Source organism: Pleurodeles waltl, chromosome 6 (genome assembly GCF_031143425.1).
Source record: "Pleurodeles waltl isolate 20211129_DDA chromosome 6, aPleWal1.hap1.20221129, whole genome shotgun sequence".
NCBI lineage: Eukaryota > Metazoa > Chordata > Amphibia > Caudata > Salamandridae > Pleurodeles > Pleurodeles waltl.
Window position 1 is genome coordinate 247,793,075 of NC_090445.1, and position 18,697 is coordinate 247,811,771.

The window sequence follows — 18,697 nt, forward strand, 5'->3', positions numbered from 1 at the left end:
TGTTCTCACTCTTAGTCATGTAATTCACTCATTCAGAATGCAGTACATAGTCAAAAGGCTTCAGTGATCATATCAAACCAAGCCAGATATAAGATCAGCAAAATTCCATTTGTATAGGTAAAACACTTTTAAGTTTTGTGGTTCCTTTTTAGAAAACAAAATCAACATCACAGAAAAGGTAAATAGTACAAATTATGAAGAAAAGAAACATCAGTTTGTTTAGTCTTCATAAAGACTCGAAACAGGGACACAAAAAGCCTCAAAGTGATTTGATACTCATTTAAAGTGAATTGAAACTTGTATTGGGTCTCGACTATAAACCTTCTGCAGCAGGCAGAGAAGTAGGATTGTTGCTTCCATGATATATACTTCCCAAAACTTAAGTTTTCTAGATTGTTAAATGCTTTAGAACAGGTCTGTGAATTCTCAGCCATTGACAGCTGATTTACTCCTTGAAGAGAAGAAGGCTTGGCCTGAGTTTGTTGGTGTGACGGGCAGTTCTTCCAGACTTTTAAAAAATCCTTCTGATGTGTGATTATATAATGAACATGCATTGAAAAAAGTTCTTGTATATAGTAAACTACCTGAGCAGAATTTACATCTGTGTGGAACAATGTGCTTGTCCAGGTAGTGAAGTTCAAGCTACATTTTACATAGTAGTTGTATCATGTAGACTGTGCAGGCCTACCATGTTTCATTTATTTATATTTTGTAGCTTACCATTATTGTTTGAGCTGTGTGGTGTAATAGTGATAAACTGATCATACTCCTAAAACTATAGATAACATGATAAAATGTAATGTTCTTCGCTATGCCTATTACTGTATACTCCAACTGCCCAGGAGAACTGTGGGAAATTGGATTGTTGGTTGAATGGGATGTGAGCCCTGGTCAAGCATCAATCACAGTCCCTTGAAGGGTGAACCACCAAAAGTCATTCATTTAACCTGTGCTTATCCCAGATCTATTTAGAAAAATGGATAAAAGTTTAATAAATTATTTGACACCAAAAGAATCAAAATCCAATTAGTAGAACCGGATTTATGAATTTTTAAAGTTTAAGGTTCAAAATTAGCACGTCCCCAGTTTTGGAAAATTGCCACCTGGGCACCCTTAGCCCCACAACCAAGGGTCTGGGAGTGGATGAAGACCTCTTGGGGGTCCAAGACTCACTCAGGCTAGGTCCAGGTGTGGGTTCAAATGGTGGAAGATTATGTTCCTGTGGTTCTGAACAGGAGGCCAACTAGACTATCCGTTGAAGTCACTTCTGAAGGCTTGCGTGCAGGTGAATATGCAGGGCTCCACAGCAGGGCTGGCCCCTGAAGGTTAAAGGCAGGCTCCATGCAGCAAAGCAGTCCTTCCAGGTACAGGAGCAGTCTGGTAGACTGAGAGTCTGCCCTCTATCAAGACAGTTAATCTCAACCGTCAGTTGCACCTGTTTATGTAACCTAAGGCAGAGTACAAATGCAAAAACAACAGCAGATGAATGGAATGCAGAACAAATCAAACATTCACCCCCAGTCACGGGTCTGGCTTTAATTCATCAGTTTGTTTTGCTTGCCAGGCCATACCATTCCAGCTCAGACCCAGCCATATGCAAATCAGTCTTGACCCTGTTCCCCATGGGAACAGTCCAGCCCGAACTACCAGGCCAGGTCCTCCCTGGACCTGAAACAAGCATCCTGGGACTGGTTTCTGGGTATCTTATCACCCTTCATCAGCCAGGCTAGCTTGAATCTGGTGGCATAGCAAGCATGGGACCCACGTCTGGTCATACCCTTCTCACTTGGGGCGACAAATGTAAAAACAACAGAAGATGGACAGAATGCAGAACAAGTCAAACATTCACCCCCAGTCACAGATCTGGGTTCAATCCATCAGTTTATTTTGCTTGCCATGCCATTCCAGCCCAGATCCAGCCATATGCAAATCAGTCTTGACTCTGTTCCCCATGGGAGCAGACCAGGTCCTTCCTGGACCAGAAACAAGCATCCTGGGACCGGTTTCAGGGTATCACCCTTCATCAGCCAGGCTAGCTTGACTGGTGGCACAGCAAGCACAGGCTGGCTACAGGCACAGAGGGCTAAGGGCAGGAAATTGCCAACTTTCTAAAAGTGGCATTTTCAAACTTACGAACTTGTAATGATAAATCTGACTCTACCATTAAAGAAGTGTTAGACCTAGCATCCTTGGTGTGAATTCCCTTATCTTTTTGCCTCTGCTGCCTGTATTTTTTACTCTGTCCTGGATTTAGTTTTTGCTGGTTTTTGGAACTCTGGACACTTTACCACTGCTGACTAGTGCTAAAGTGCAAGTGCTCCCTGTGTACATTTTGATTTTGCTTGGTTATCCCTGATTGACATATTTGATTTACTAGTAAGTCCCTAGTAAAGTGCACTAGAGGTGCCCAGGGCCTGTAAATGATAAGCTACTAGTGGGCTTGCAGCACTGTTTGTGGCACCCACATGAGTAACCCTGTAATGTCTCAGACTTGCCACTGAAGTGTCTGTGTGTGCAGTTTTGCACTGCCAATTCCACCTGACAAGTGTATCCACTTGCCAGGCCCAAACCATCCCTTTTACTACATATGTCACCCCTAAGGTAGGCAGTAGGTAGCCCTATGGGGGGCAGAGTGCAGTGTATTTAAAAGGTAAGACATGTACTTGTGTGTTTTACATGTCCTGATAGTGAAATACTGGCAAATTTGCAAGGCCCATCTCTCCCACAGGTTAACATGGGTAATTGTCTTTAAATACCTTTTAAAGTACAGTTTCCCCTTGGGAGCAGAAATAGATGTGGCGTTTGGGGGTCTCTGAACTCACAATTTAAAAATGCATCTTTTAGTAAAGTTGTTTTTTAGATTGTAAGTTTGAGAATGGCACTTCTAGAAACTGGACATTTTCTTGCTTAATCATTGTGTGCTTCTGCCTGGTTGCTGAATACACGTTTGGGTCAGACTGACAGTTGGACTGTTTGTGAATTCACTCTAATTCACTCTAGCCAGTGACACAAAGGGATCTGAGGTGTGTCTTGCATATCCTGTTAGCTCCTCCCTTCCCCTCTAGGCCAGGAAGACTTATCACCTGCACTTGAAAGAACTGTGCCTCACCTCTCAATACAGTCTCCAACCCTCTAGTGTGTGCCTGAGGTAGGGCAAGGAAGAGGCAGGGTCTTCTGTACTACAGCGACTTCCCTTTGAAGTGTGTCTACTTCAGGCAGAAAGGAGCATAAGTATTGGACTGCTGACCCTACAACTTTAGAACATGAGGAATACCGCCCCTTTGCTGTATGTTCTTTGCTGGGTTGGTCGGCAGTTGCTGCTTCTGCCTGAGAGGGGACAAAGACTGGACTTTGCTCTGTATCCTGCTTGTGAAGTTTCTCCAGGGGCTTGGACTGAGGTTGCCTCCTGTTAAGAAGTCTCAGGGACATCAAAGAGTTCACCTGCCAGCACCTGGGCTCACTTGCTGAGACCCATGACTTAAGTGGTTTCACATCCAGACCGGACCCCTGGAAGGAGAAGGAGAAGCTGGCAGAAGAGTGAAAATCTACACACTGGAGCCGAGCAGCAGAAAAATGGACACAGTGCCTGCATCACAGCTGAAAAATTGACGCAGCACCAGTGAAATAGACACATCGCCAGCTCAGCGTGGATTCATTGCTATGGTGTGTCTGGATTTTCCATGCTTTGTCCCTTGGCGTCAAAATCTTCAGGCTCCTTGTCTGGAAACCGGCGTTTCGCTTACCTGGAAGAGACAGTCTACTCATGGCCTCACTTGTGAGTAAGGAATTGACACATCTGATGCTTTTCCGACGCACGCTCACCCGTGCTGCTTTATTTTTGACGTAGACCAGGTACTTTGTGCTAAAACATTGCATCTATTGATTTTTATGGATTAGTGTAAGGAAATGCCTCCTTGGCATGGTTACCCCCTGACTTTTTGCATTTGCTGATGCCAAGTTATGATTTGAAAGTGTGCTGAGGCCTGCTAACCGGGCCCCAGCACCAGTGTTCTTTCCCTAACCTGTACCTTTGTTTCCACAATTGGCACACCCTGGCATCCAGGTAAGTCCCTTGTAACTGGTACCCCTGGTACCAAGGGCCCTGATGCCAGGGAAGGTCTCTATGGGCTGCAGCATGTCTTATGCCACCCTGGAGACCCCTCACTCAGCACAGACACACTCCTTGACAGCTTGTGTGTGCTGGTGGGGATAAAATGACTAAGTCGACATGGCACTCCCCTCAGGGTGCCATGCCAACCTCACACTGCCTATAGGCATAGATAAGTCAGCCCTCTAGCAGGCCTTACAGCCCTAAGGCACGGTGCACTATACCATAGGTGAGGGCACCAGTGCATGAGCACTGTGCCCCTACAGTGTCTAAGCCAAACCTTAGACATTGTAAGTGCAGGGTAGCCATAAGCGTATATGGTCTGGGAGTCTGTCAAACACGGACTCCACAGCACCATAATGGCTGCACTGAAAACTGGGAAGTTTGGTATCAAACTTCTCAGCACAATAAATGCACACTGATGCCAGTTTACACTTTATTGTAAAATACACCCCAGAGGGCACCTTAGAGGTGCCCCCTGAAACCTAATCCAACTACCCGTGTAGGCTGACTGGTTCTAGCAGCCTGCCACACTCGAGACATGTTGCTGGCCACATGGGGAGAGTGCCTTTGTCACTCTGTGGCCTGTAACAAAGCCTGCACTGGGTGGAGATGCTATCGCCTCCACCAGGCAGGAGCTGTAACACCTGGCGGTGAGCCTCAAAGGCTTTTACCCCCTTTGTTTCAGCACCACAGGGCATTCCAGCTAGTGGAGTTGCCCGCCCCCTCCGGTCACAGCCCCACTTTTGGCGGCAAGGCCGGAGGAGATAATGAGAATAACAAGGAGGAGTCACCGGCCAGTCAGGACAGCCCCTAAGGTGTCCTGAGCTGAGGTGACTCTAACTTTTAGAAATCCTCCATCTTGCAGATGGAGGATTCCCCCAATAGGGATAGGAATGTGACCCCCTCCCCTTGGGAGGAGGCATAAAGAGGGTGTACCCACCCTCAGGGCTAGTAGCCATTGGCTACTAACTCCCCAGACCTAAACACGCCCTTATATTTAGTATTTAAGGGCTTCCCTGAACCTAAGAATTTAGATTCCTGCAACTTACCGAAGAAGAAGACTGCTGAGCTGAAAACCCCTGCAGAAGAAGAAAGAAGACACCAACTGCTTTGGCCCCAGTCCTACCGGCCTGTCTCCTGCCTTCTAAAGAAACCTGCTCCAGCGACGCTTTCTCAAGGACCAGCGACCTCTGAATCCTCAGAGGACTGCCCTGCTTCAAGAGGAACAAGAAACTCCCGAGGACAGTGGACCTGCTCCAAAAAGACTGCAACTTTGTTTCAGAGGAGCAGATTTAAAGACCCCTGCAATCCCCGCAAGAAGCGTGAGACTTGCAACACTGCACCCGGCGACCCCGACTCGACTGGTGGAGAACCAACACCTCAGGGAGGACCCTCCGGCGACTCCGAGACTGTGAGTAACCAAAGTTGTCCCCCCTGAGCCCCCACAGCGACGCCTGCAGAGGGAATCCCCAGGCTCCCCCTGACCGCGACTGCCTGACTCTAAAATCCCGACGGCTGGAAAAGACCCTGCACCCGCAGCCCCCAGCACCTGAAGGATCAGAACTTCAGTGCAGGAGTGACCCCCAGGAGGCCCTCTCCCTTGCCCAGGTGGTGGCTACCCCGAGGAGCCCTCCCCCCTTGCCTGCCTGCATCGCTGAAGAGACCCCTTGGTCTCCCATTGATTTACATTGGAAACCCGACGCTTGTTTCTACACTGCACCCGGCCGCCCCAGTGCCGCTGAGGGTGTACTTTTTGTGTGAACTTGTGTCCCCCCCCCCCCCCCGGTGCCCTACAAAACCCCCCTGGTCTGCCCTCCGAAGACGAGGGTACTTACCTGCTGGCAGACTGGAACCGGGGCACCCCCTTCTCTCCATTCTAGCCTATGTGATTTGGGCACCACTTTGAACTCTGCACCTGACCGGCCCTGATCTGCTGGTGTGGTGACTTTGGGGTTGCCCTGAACCCAAATCTGAACCCTGTAGGTGGGTTACTTACCTGCAAAAACTAACAATACTTTACCTCCCTCAGGAACTGTGAAAATTGCACTAAGTGTCCACTTTTAATACCGCTATTTGTGTTTTATGTGAAAAGTATATATGCCACTGTAATTATTCAAAGTTCCTAAAGTACTTACCTGCAATACCTTTCAAATGAGATATTACATGTCGAATTTGAACCTGTGGTTCTTAAAATAAACTAAGAAAATATATTTTTCTATAACAAAACCTATTGGCTGGATTTGTCTCTGAGTGTGTGTTCCTCATTTATTGCCTGTGTATATGTACAACAAATGCTTAACACTACTCCTTTGATAAGCCTACTGCTCGACCACACTACCACAAAATAGAGCATTAGTATTATCTCTTTTTTGCCACTATCTTACCTCTAAGGGGAACCCTTGGACTCTGTGCATACTATTCCTTACTTTGAAATAGTGCATACAGAGCCAACTTCCTACAGAGGGGTAGGCCTCACAGTAGTGAAACAACTAATTTGGAAGTTTTTCACTACTAGGACATGTAAAACTAAAAAGCACAAGTCCTACCTTTTTAATTACAGGGCATCCTGCCCTGTGGGCTAACTAGGGTCCACTTTTGGGCAGTGACGTATATGTAAGATAAGAAGAGTTTAAGGCTTGGCATGGGGGTTTTTAAAGGTCAAGTCGATATGGCAGTGGGACACTGCCTTCAGGCTACAATGGCGAGCCTGAGACAAGTTTTAAGGTGCTACTTACGTGAACGGCACAATAAGTGCTGCAGGCCCGCTTGTAGCCTCTAATTTACAGGCCTGGGTATATGGTATACAACTCTATAAGGGACTTACATGTAAATTTAAATATGCCAATCAGGTATATGCCAATTAATTCATGTTTAGTGGAGTGAGTACTCACACGTTAGCACTGGCTAGCAGTGGTAAAGTGCACAGAGTCCTACAGCCAGCAAAAATCCAGCAAAAAGTAGAAGGAGAAAGGTAAAAAGTTGTGGGGTGACCCTGTAAAGAGGGCCATTTCCATCAAGAACGAAAAAAAAAAAATGGAACATTTCTGGATTTTTATTATCTCTTGATTGTCACTTAATCCTGAAAACATAAACTGCATGTCCTGAATGTAATTCTGTTTCATTTCCACAGGAATTTCAAGCCTCCCAAAATGAACAGTGATAGGTATGAGCACAGGTTCTGTGTAATTATTTGCATTGGTCTACCATAAGTAGTTATTCTTAGCATTTTGTTAAATAAAATTGATAGGTTTGTCTAAGCCTTTAGCAGAAGCTGATTTTCACTTGCTCAGTACCTAAACTGACCTCTAAACCTACTCTATCCTTACCTTTATCACCAATGTTCTGTGTGATTAGGCGCAGTGAAAAATAAAGAAGAAAAGATACTGGTGTGCCTATTGCTTGGTTATTTTTTCCAAATAAGTCCCTGTTTGAAGTGAACTAGGGGATGAAGGGCTGTTTCTAGCACTGTTAGAAGGGTACACCTAGTATTGTGATGGTTTGTTAGACAATTTATTCTTCATGACACCATACCACTAGCAGTAGACTGATGAACAGAATACTACGAGTTACCTTTTTAACTGCAGGAAGCACTTCCCTTTGTTCAGCTGGTTAATAACAAATAGGCATTATATGTAAAAAAAAAAAAAAAATATCCAAGCATCAATATCACCCTGTATATATGTGACACAGTTTTTCTTTTATTCTTGTTTTTGTCTATATTTTTCTTTACACCTTAACACAAAAATTAGGTTGTTAAAAATACAGTAAATTTAGGGCCTAGTTTGGATCCTGAAGAATGCACAATTAATGAATGAAAGAAATGAATGAATGAATGAAAGGACAGAGAAATGTGTTGGCCGGGTTTCCAAAGGGAATGGTGGGAGGGTTCTTAAACCAAAAAAAAAACATACCCCTTACATCATTGTAACCTTGTATAAGTGGGATACGTTTAACACATTGAGACTATTTTCCCCAGCTTCAAGCAACTTTATTGTACTGAGACCCACACAAAAATTACAAAAAGATCAGCAATGCATAAAATGGAGGCATCACACTACCCCCTCCCCGACCCCCATAACTATGAGCCCTTGGTTGACGTCACCTAACAATCATCATCCGCTACAGACCAGAACTGACTTGTATGATGAAGCATTACACCTAGTGTGGGGGGAAAGGGCCTTTTTTTTTTTTTTTTTTTTTTTTTAAACAATCCGCCCTAAATTTATCCAAAGTCTTGTGGAAACCATAACACTGAAATAGTATCCTAGTGTACTTAGCACAATGCTTCTGGGTTTATTGACTGAAGGCGAGGGGAGGGATGATCTCCTTTTTTTTTTTTAAATGTTTAACTGGGCAGCCCTCTGAATGATTGATTTATACAGACAGTAGTAGACATGTATGGATTCTTTCTAGTGGTGGTTTTCGAAATGGCATCTGAATAGTAATTTCTAGACTTTATCTAATTTCAAAACCTCTTGCTGTGGTTGTTTAGCAAGATGTACCCTGCTTTAGATTGGAAAAAAAATAGCTTGCCTGTTTTTTTTTTTTTTTCAACTTCCTCCTGCTTAGTACTATACAATGCACCATTTTCTTCTTTGTTAACATGATATATTATTCTTTAATATACTGTTTTACTTTGGCAGATCCGACATGAACTGGAGCAAAGGTGGTCCTGGTACCAAACGGGGGTTTGGTTTTGGTGGATTTGCTATTGCAGCAGGAAAAAAAGAGGAGCCAAAACTTCCCACGCCTGTTCACAATGCTTTTGGTTCAACATCCGTTGGTAGCTATGGGAAAAGTGGTCCCCCACAGCTCCCCTCCTTTTACAAGATTGGCTCAAAGCGAGCAAACTTTGATGAAGAAAATGCGTAAGTGGGCCTCTTTGCCTATGTGCTTATCTTGTACTTTGCATGCTTCCCTGATTATAGTGGTTTGTGGTTATTGTCTCAGACCTTTATGTGCTGCTTCTTCAGAAGTTCTCTCTTTCTCTCTCTCTCTCTCTCTCTCTCTCTCTCTCTCTCTCTCTCTCTCTCTCTCTCTCTCTCTCTCTCTCTCTCTCTCTCTCTCTCTCTCTCTCTCTCTCTCTCTTCCCCTTCATTTCTACGTGTGTGATGTTCTTCCCTTGTTGGTGCTCGAGTATATGTCTTGCACCGTACACATTCTGATCTCACTGGACGGTACAATATCACTTTCACTCCTGCACATATACCTCTTAATCCTCTACTATATTATATCCTGTTTTTTGACAATAAGGGGATAACCTGTAGTTGAACATAAACATGTTAAAGTCTGGTTCATAAAAGGAAACCTTTAAAAAGTTGTAAAGAGAAGATGGCACATATGCGATGATGATAAAGGTGAGTTCATGATGCTGAAAGAAATGTAGCCTACGGCTGCACCTCCATCTCTGCTGCAGTTTGCGAGGTACTCAGCATCACACAGAACGCAGGCAAGGCAGGAAGCAGAACATAGAATTCAAGTCAAATAATTACAATTACACGAAACAAGCGTGATAGCGGCAGCACTAGCAGACTAAAAAATATTACATAACATGGTCTCTCACGCGGTCTGAAGCCAATTACAGAATGATAGAACATGAGGGTTTGGCTTGCTGTTAGGCTGTCGAAAAATTCAACACATTCTTGTGGGGTACTAACATTTTTACTGATCATAAGCTGTTGGTTTATATACCTAGTGGTAATGGTAAAGCTTTGACTCGACTTGTCCGCCTGCTATCTAGACTTCAAGCATACAATGTCACAGTTAAATATTTACCTTGGGGGTAAGAATGTCAGGGCGGACTTCCTGTCAAAGATGCCTATGGATGTTTGCGTTGATAACATCCAAAACGACTGTGTTGAATGTGTTGTAGTTTTACTTGATGATCTGGTTGTAAGGAAGTCTGGCTTGATGCAATAGTTTGAAAAAGACTATCATCACCTGTAGGAAAGTACCATCTTGCCTGGCATGTTACCCCCATATTTCACTGTATATATGTTGTTTTAGTGTATGTGTCACTGGGACCCTGCCAGCCAGGGCCCCAGTGCTTATAAGTGTGCCCTGTATGTGTTCCCTGTGTGATGACTAACTGTCTCACTGAGGCTCTTCTAACCAGAACCTCAGTGGTTATGCTCTCTCTGCTTTCTAAATTGTCACTAACAGGCTAGTGACCAATTTCACCAATTCACATTGGCATACTGGAACACCCTTATAATTCCCTAGTATGATACTGAGGTACCCAGGGTATTGGGGTTCCAGGAGATCCCTATGGGCTGCAGCATTTCTTTTGCCACCCATAGGGAGCTCTGACAATTCTTACACAGGCCTCCACTGCAGCCTGAGTGAAATAACGTCCACGTTATTTCACAGCCATTTACCACTGCACTTAAGTAACTTATAAGTCACCTATATGTCTAACCCTCACTTGGTGAAGGTTAGGTGCTAAGTTACTTAGTGTGTGGGCACCCTGGCACTAGCCAAGGTGCCCCCACATCGTTCAGGGCAAATTCCCCGGACTTTGTGAGTGCGGGGACACCATTTCACACGTGCACTGAACATAGGTCACTACCTATGTATAGTGTCACAAAGGTAACTCCGAACATGGCCATGTAACATGTCTAAGATCATGGAATTGTCACCTCAATGCCGTTCTGGCATTGGGGAGACAATTCCATGATCCCCCGAGTCTTTAGCACAGACCCGGGTACTGCCAAACTGCCTTTCTCCAGGTTTCACTGCAGCTGCTGCTGCCGCCAACCCCTCAGACAGGTTTCTGCCCTCCTGGGGTCCAGCCAGGCCTGGCCCAGGAAGGCAGAACAAAGGACTTCCTCAGAGAGAGGGTGTTTCACCCTCTCCCTTTGGAAAAAGGTGTCGGGGCTGGGGAGGAGTAGCCTCCCCCAGCCTCTGGAAATGCTTTGATGGGCACAGATGGTGCCCATCTCTGCATAAGCCAGTCTACACCGGTTCAGGGATCCCCCAGCCCTGCTCTGGCGCGAAACTGGACAAAGGAAAGGGGAGTGACCACTCTCCTGACCTGCACCTCCCAGGGGAGGTGCCCAGAGCTCCTCCAGCGTGCCCCAGACCTCTGCCATCTTGGATTCAGAGGTGTGCTGGCACACTGGACTGCTCTGAGTGGCCAGGGCCAGCAGGTGACGTCAGAGACTCCTTCTGATAGGCTCTTACCTGTGTTACTAGCCTATCCTCCTTCCTAGGTAACGAAACCTCCTTTTCTGGCTATTTAGGGTCTCTGCTTTGGGGAATTCTTCAGATACCGAATGCATGAGCTCACCAGAGTTCCTCTGCATCTCTTTCTTCACCTTCTGCCAAAGTATCGACCGCTGACTGCTCAGGACGCCTGCAGAACCGCAACAAAGTAGCAAAGACGACTACTGCAACCTTGTATCGCTTATCCTGCCGCCTTCTCGACTGTTTCCTGGTGGTGCATGCTCTGGGGGTAGCCTGCCTCCTTTCTGCACCAGGAGTCCTGAAGAAATCTCCAGTGGGACGACAGAATCCTTCCCCTGCAACCGCAGCCAACAAAAAGACTGCATCACCGGTCCTCTGGGTCCCCTCTCAGCACGACGAGCGTGGTCCCTGAAACTCAGCAACTCTGTCCAAGTGACTCCCATAGTCCAGTGACTCTTCAGTCCAAGTTTGGTGGAGGTAAGTCCTTGCCTCCCCACGCTAGACTGCATTGCTGGGTACCGCGTGATTTGCAGCTGCTCCGGCTCCTGTGCACTCTTCCAGGATTTCCTTTGTGCAGAGGCAAGCCTGGGTCCCCGACACTCTAACCTGCAGTGCACAACCTTCTGAGTTGTCCTCCGGCGTCGTGGGACTCCCTTTTGTGTCTTCGGGTGGACTCCGGTTCACTCCTCTTCCAAGTGCCTGTTCCGGTACTTCTGCAGGTGCTGCCTGCTTCTGTGAGGGCTCCCTGACTTGCTGGGCGCCCCCTCTGTCTCCTCATCCAAGTGGCGACATCCTGGTCCCTCGTAGGCCACAGCAGCGTCCAAAAACCCTAACTTTTTGCGATGTGAACACCTCTGCAAGCTTCTTCACGACGTGGGACATCCATCCTCCAAAGGGGATGTTTCTAGCCCTCTTCGTTCTTGCAGAATCCACAGCTTCTACCATCCAGTGGCAGCTTCTTTGCACCCTCAGCTGGCATTTCCTCGGCATCTGCCCACTCTCGACATTGTCGCGACTCTTGGACTTGGTCCCCTTGTGTCACAGGTACTCAGGTCCGGAAATCCACTGTTGTTGCTTTGCTGGTGTTGGTCTTCCTTTCAGAAACCCCCTATCCCGACTTCTGTGCTCTCGGGGGGTTATAGGTGCACTTTACACCTACTTTTTAGGGTCTTGGGGTGGGCTATTTTTTTAACCCTCACTGTTTTCTTACAGTCCCAGCGACCCTCTACAAGCTCACATAGGTTTGGGGTCCATTTGCGGTTCGCATTCCAGTTTTGGAGTATATGGTTTGTGTTGCCCCTATACCTATGTGCTCCTATTGCAATCTATTGTAACTTTACACTGCTTGCATTACTTCCTTTTGCTATTACTGCATATTTTTGGTATTGTGTACATATATCTTTTGTATATTTGGCATCCTCATACTGAGGGTACTCACTGAGATACTTTTGGCATATTGTCATAAAAATAAAGTACCTTTATTTTTAGTATATTTGTGTATTGTGTTTTCTTATGATATTGTGCATATGACACCAGTGGTATAGTAGGAGCTTTGCATGTCTCCTAGTTCAGCCTAAGCTGCTCTGCTATAGCTACCTTCTATAAACCTAAGCTGCTAGAAACACCTGTGCTACACTAATAAGGGATAACTGGACCTGGTACAGAGTGTAAGTACCCCTTGGTACCCACTACAAGCCAGCCCAGCCTCCTACATCACCTGTGTTGAGGTATGTGAAATCTGGTTGGCCAAAAGAGAGAAATCTGGAGGACCTTTTAAAATCTTTTGCTCAAGTTAATGGTGAATTATCATTAGTGGATGGGTTTCTGTTCATATTAAATTTATGACTTTCAGAGACATGTCGATTAAAGTGTCTTATGAGGGTCATCTGGGTGTTACTGCTACTATTTGCAATCTTAAACAGTTTTACTGGTAGCTGCCTGTTCTACATGCTTCGGAAAACCTTTTTTTACTTTGCCAAAATGCTGTTGTGAGAACTGGAATACCTTTTGTACCTTTGCCAAAAGGCCGTTGTGTTAAAATGACCCTTGATTTTGCTGAACCTTTTGATTTATTTTAGACTACTAAAGAGTATACGTTTGTCCTTGTTGATTACTTTCCGAAGTGGTTGGATTTTGATTTTGTCCCGTCTTCTGTAATTGTTTTTTTGCAAAGAAGTTTTGACATTGAAGGATCACCCAAATAATGAGTCACAGATAATGGTACACATTTCAAATCCCTTAAGATGAAGAGGTTCATTGAGGCATTTCAGAATAGATTTTTATCTTTAGGAGTTGCAGTGGAGGAGTTCTTGCGTAAAAAGTATTGTATTATATGATAGCTCCCCACAGGTCTACTGGTGAGACACCTTTCAAGTGCTCAAAATGATTCCTAGATGTACCTTGTGTCCTGATCGGTTAGAAGATCTTAAGTGGTTCATCTAATATGGGAACTGGTCTTGATATTGAAGACAAAGTTATAAGTAAACAAATTGTCATAAAATCCAATCTTGAGAAAAAACACTTCACAGAGATTTTGGGGATTGGATGCTCATTAAGAAACCCATTAGGATTAGAAAAGGAGAATCCCAATTTATGTTGCCTGACAGAGTGAGCAAAGTTTCCAAAGGAGCAGTTCTGGTAGACGTTAAAGGTTGGTGGAGTAGGAGGAGTCTGGTAAACCTTCAGGCCTCAAAAAATCATACAAATTTTACTAGACCTGCAGCTTCTCTTGCCGGCTCCCCTGTGACAGTCTCTGTCCAGCTTGACCACTGCCACCTTCTGCAGCCCAGCTCTGCCAGTTGTCTGTTGCTTTTCTCCTCTGCACCCTTCCCTTCTGTTTTCTGCTTGTTCTCTGCACCTTCTCCTCCTCTTTCCTTCTCCTCTTTTCTGCTTGTTCTCTGCACCTTATCCTCCTCCTCTCTTGTATTTTTTGCCCCTTTTCATCCTCTTTTCAGCCCTGCTTCTCCCTTTTTTTGCTCCTTCTCTGTTCCCCATTTCCATGCGGTTTCCCTTCTCCCACCACCCAGTGCCCCGCTCTCCCCCCAGGACCTACTCAATTGAGGCTAAAGGCGTGTCAAAGGCAAACCCATCCGCGCCCATCTGCGCTAGGAACCCTGGCCCACAGCCACCTGCTGCTACTCCACCGAGGAGCTCAGAGCCTTGAATCCTGGATGCCACAACAACTACTGCTGCACCACACCCCTTTGTGCTGCCAGAAGACCCTTCACTTGCTGCTTCTCCTGCAGCACCGAGCCGCCAGCCCACACATGACCCTGTACCGCTCCCAACCGGAAGGCCATGGTCAACCCGGAACCTCTCTGATCAATGCCTGATCTCTCTGAACACACTCCACAGAAATCTGGGACACCATTGCCTCCCTCTCACCAGATGTTGCCATCACCACTGAAACCTGGCTAAACCCCTCCTCAAAACCCCGACATCGCCACCGCAACACCTGATGGCTATAAGATCATACACCAAGGCTGCACCATCAATCACCCCATTTGATGTATCGCCACCTACGACGACACCTCACCCCCATGGAACACCTCAATGTCCAACTACAAACTCTCTCCAAAACGACAATAAGAGGCACCCTCATATACAGACCCCCGGGGCACTGACCACCTTTCTGCGACACTATCCCCAACATCATCGCACCACTAGCCATCGACTCCAACCACTACATTTTACTTATAAACCTCAATTTCCACATCGGCAACCCCAACAATGCCGACTCCACTACCCTCATCGAGAACATGGGCAACATAGGCCTCATCAAAATAGTCAATGTACCCACATACAAGGCCAGACACTCACTCACTCAACAGCCCCCCCTCCCTTCACTTCCAGTAACAGTTGGATTTATCCACACCACAGAACTCTGCTGGTCTAACCACAGCATCATCCACTTCACCATCGCCCATGCCCAACACACCACCACCAGGAACCACAGAGCCGACTACTGCAACTGGAGCAGAGAAACGGAATCACAGTGGATGCAGGCCCTCAGCTTATACAGACCCAAGGCCTCATCCAACCTCGACCAGGCCATCCTGAACAACTACTGGATCACCGAATACGTCAACTCAGTTGCCCCGCCTAAACCAGCCAGAACCAACAAAACCTCTACAAACGCCAAGTGGTACACTCCAGAGCTCAGAGCCACCAAGCACAGCCGCAAAAAAATCGAGAAACAATTGTGATCCAGTAGGAAGCCCTCCAACAGAACAGCCCACAAAGCAGCCCCCAGAAACTACCACCGACAAGTCAAGGGGGCCAAGAGGGCAGTCAACATGACCCACATCGACTCAGCATCCAACGCCACAAAATAACTTTTCAAGATAGTCAAAGAATACTCCAAACCCAGCAGCCACAAAGAACTTTATCCACTCCTCCCAAGAACTCTGCAACACGCTCTTAGACTACTTCCACAGCAAGAACACCACCATCTACAACAACTTCGACCCTCAACCCACGATCTCCAACCTCGGCTCTCAAATTCTCCCCCATATACCCCACCCCCTCCCAACTGTCCCCACACACCAAGAGTATGATCTTCACGTGGGCATCGCTCACCACTCAATCTACCTCAGCCATCATGTTATCCATTCACCCCAGGGCACCCACCGACCCATGCACCCACCACCTGTTGACATTGGAAACAACCCCATTAGCATGGAACTCACCAGCATCCCCAACACTTCCATCTTCTCAGCAGTTTTTCCGGACAAATTGAAACATGTGGAAATTAAACCTTTCCTGACAAAAACCCTCCACCCGACCCCAGTGAACTCAAGAATTACTGTCTCATCTCTGCTCAGACAAAATGCTCGAAGGCCATCAATCAGAAGCTCACCAGCTACCTTGAAGAAAACAAACTACTGGACATCTTCCAGTCAGGTTTCCGTTCCATCCCCAGCACAGGGACTGCACTCATTGCCGCCACTGTCTACATCAGAGCACTCCTCAACCACGGGGAAGCCACTGCCCTAATCCTCCTTGACCTATCAGCCATGTTCGACACAGTCTCCCACCACACCCTCATCAAAAGTCTTCACAGAATCGGAATACTATATGATGCCCTCAGATGGAACACCTCCTCACTCAGGGCGTCTGACTACTACCTTTCACCTCCGCAACCAAGAGCATAGTTTGCGGTGTACCCCAAGGTTCATCCTCCAGCCCCACTCTGTTCATTACATACATGAACTCCCTGGCCAACATCGTTAGATCCCACTGACTCAACATCATCTCCTGTGCAGGCGATATTCAGCTGATCCTCTCACTTGAGGAAAACCCCTCCACCACAAAAACCAACTTCCGCAATGCCCTGACCACTGTAGCTGAATGGATGAAAACCAACTGCCTTAAGCTCAACTCCATCATGTTCCTGATCTTCGTGAAAAACACCTTTATTTGGGACCCTAGCCAGCCGAACTCGAACCCACTTCCTTGCCTACAGGCCAAACTTGCAACCTGGCATCATCCTCAACAGTGAGCTGACCATGAAGTGGCAAATTCGTGTATTCGCCTCTCCCTGCTTCAACAAGCACAGTGTGCTCCAAAGAATCTTCAGATAGTTTTCCTGGTGTTGGCTGGGATCTATCACCCAGGCCCTCGTCACCTGCCTCCTCGACTACGGCAACACGCTGTATGCTGGAATGTCCTTCCAGCTCCTAAAGAGACTTCAGACAATACAGAACACCGCTGCCAGACTCCTCCTGGACATTCCCAGGCCCACCCACCTCACCCCCTACAAAGCCCTACACGATTTAACGGCTGGACTACATCAACCACCGTCTACACTTCCACCACCCCTTCAGATACCTGCACTCTTTCTCTCTGACCCTCACATACCCAGAATCCGGCGCAGCTGCAGCATGACCGATCTTTCCTACATCACTGCCAAGGCCCGGAATGACCTACCTCCCCCCTTCCGAGCTGCATCCTCACTGGCAGATTTCAGAAAGGGACTTAAGACCTGGCTGTTCTACTGGGACATTACACCCTAGTTACCCACAGGGGTGACCGCGACGTGCTCTACAATGACTGATTGGATCTAACTGTAATGTGCTTGACTCGTAAACTGGCCTCAAATTGTGCATTTTTTTGCCACCTGTTTTATATTAGAGTTGCTTTTTTGTTGATTCTCCCATATGAGTGCACCTTCAAATATGTGAGTTGAGCGTTTCTGCTGTAGAAAACAAAACTTTTTTTGTTTGATTAAATAGACTAAACGTTTTCTCCATATGTAATATGAATGTAGTCCACATATCTGCTGCACGTGATCCCTGACTTGCCTCTCAGTTTAATAATAGCATTGCCTTTACGGTAGGAGTGTTTCTCAGTTCACGTTTAAACATTTACTTTTAATAAATATATTACTAAAGTATGATGTGGTACCACACTGTCATTTACAGACAGTACATTTCCAAGAAATGGGCAAAAACCTTCCCACTACTTTGGAGCCTTATAGATAAAACTGTATGATGTATTAACAACAACCTGTGAAACTTGTTTCAAAAATCATATATATCTATTTACCACTTGCACATCACCAAGTGTTGGATTTTTCATCCTATTAAAATATCGCACAGAAGTACAAAAATAATTACTGAAATATATTTTTAAGTGTTTGTAACATTGACTTAGTAGCTATTTAAATGTGTGTTAGGAAAAACCTGATACCCTACGCCCTTTCATTTCACACTTCGTACAGCAGGTCAGACAGTTCATGTAGGAAGTTGGCTCTGTATGTGCTATTTCAAAGTAAGGAATAGCATGCACAGAGTCCAAGGGTTCCCCTTAGAGGTAAAATAGTGGTAAAAATAGATAATACTAATGCTCTATTTTGTGGTAGTGTGGTCGAGCAGTAGGCTTATCCAAGGAGTAGTGTTAAGCATTTGTTGTACATACACATAGACAATAAATGAGGTACACACACTCAGAGACAAATCCAGCCAATAGGTTTTTGTATAGAAAAATATCTTTTCTTAGTTTATTTTAAGAACCACAGGTTCAAATTCTATATGTAATAGCTCATTCGAAAGGTATTGCAGGTAAGTACTTTAGGAACTTCAAATCATAAAAATTGCATGTATACTTTTCAAGTTATTCACAAATAGCTGTTTTAAAAGTGGACACTTAGTGCAATTTTCACAGTTCCTGGGGGAGGTAAGTTTTTGTTAGTTTCACCAGGTAAGTAGGACACTTACAGGGTTCAGTTCTTGGTCCAAGGTAGCCCACCGTTGGGGGTTCAGAGCAACCCCAAAGTCACCACACCAGCAGCTCAGGGCCGGTCAGGTGCAGAGTTCAAAGTGGTGCCCAAAACACATAGGCTAGAATGGAGAGAAGGGGGTGCCCCGGTTCCGGTCTGCTTGCAGGTAAGTACCCGCGTCT

At 45.9% G+C, this 18,697-nt stretch overlaps 1 protein-coding gene across 6 annotated transcripts in view; it reads left to right on the plus strand.

Annotated features, from left to right (window-relative positions):
- Positions 1-18,697, plus strand: part of DDX42 (DEAD-box helicase 42) — a 516,281-nt gene that overhangs the window by 20,310 nt on the left and 477,274 nt on the right. For 3 of the 6 annotated variants that reach the window (XM_069238031.1, XM_069238032.1, XM_069238035.1), the window contains exons 3-4: positions 7,242-7,274; positions 8,755-8,979. In XM_069238031.1, the coding sequence (XP_069094132.1) occupies positions 7,261-7,274; positions 8,755-8,979 (239 nt within the window). In that variant the 5' untranslated portion in view covers positions 7,242-7,260. The remainder of the gene's footprint in view (positions 1-7,241; positions 7,275-8,754; positions 8,980-18,697) is intronic. The other 3 variants (XM_069238033.1, XM_069238036.1, XM_069238034.1) reach the window with 1 other exon arrangement.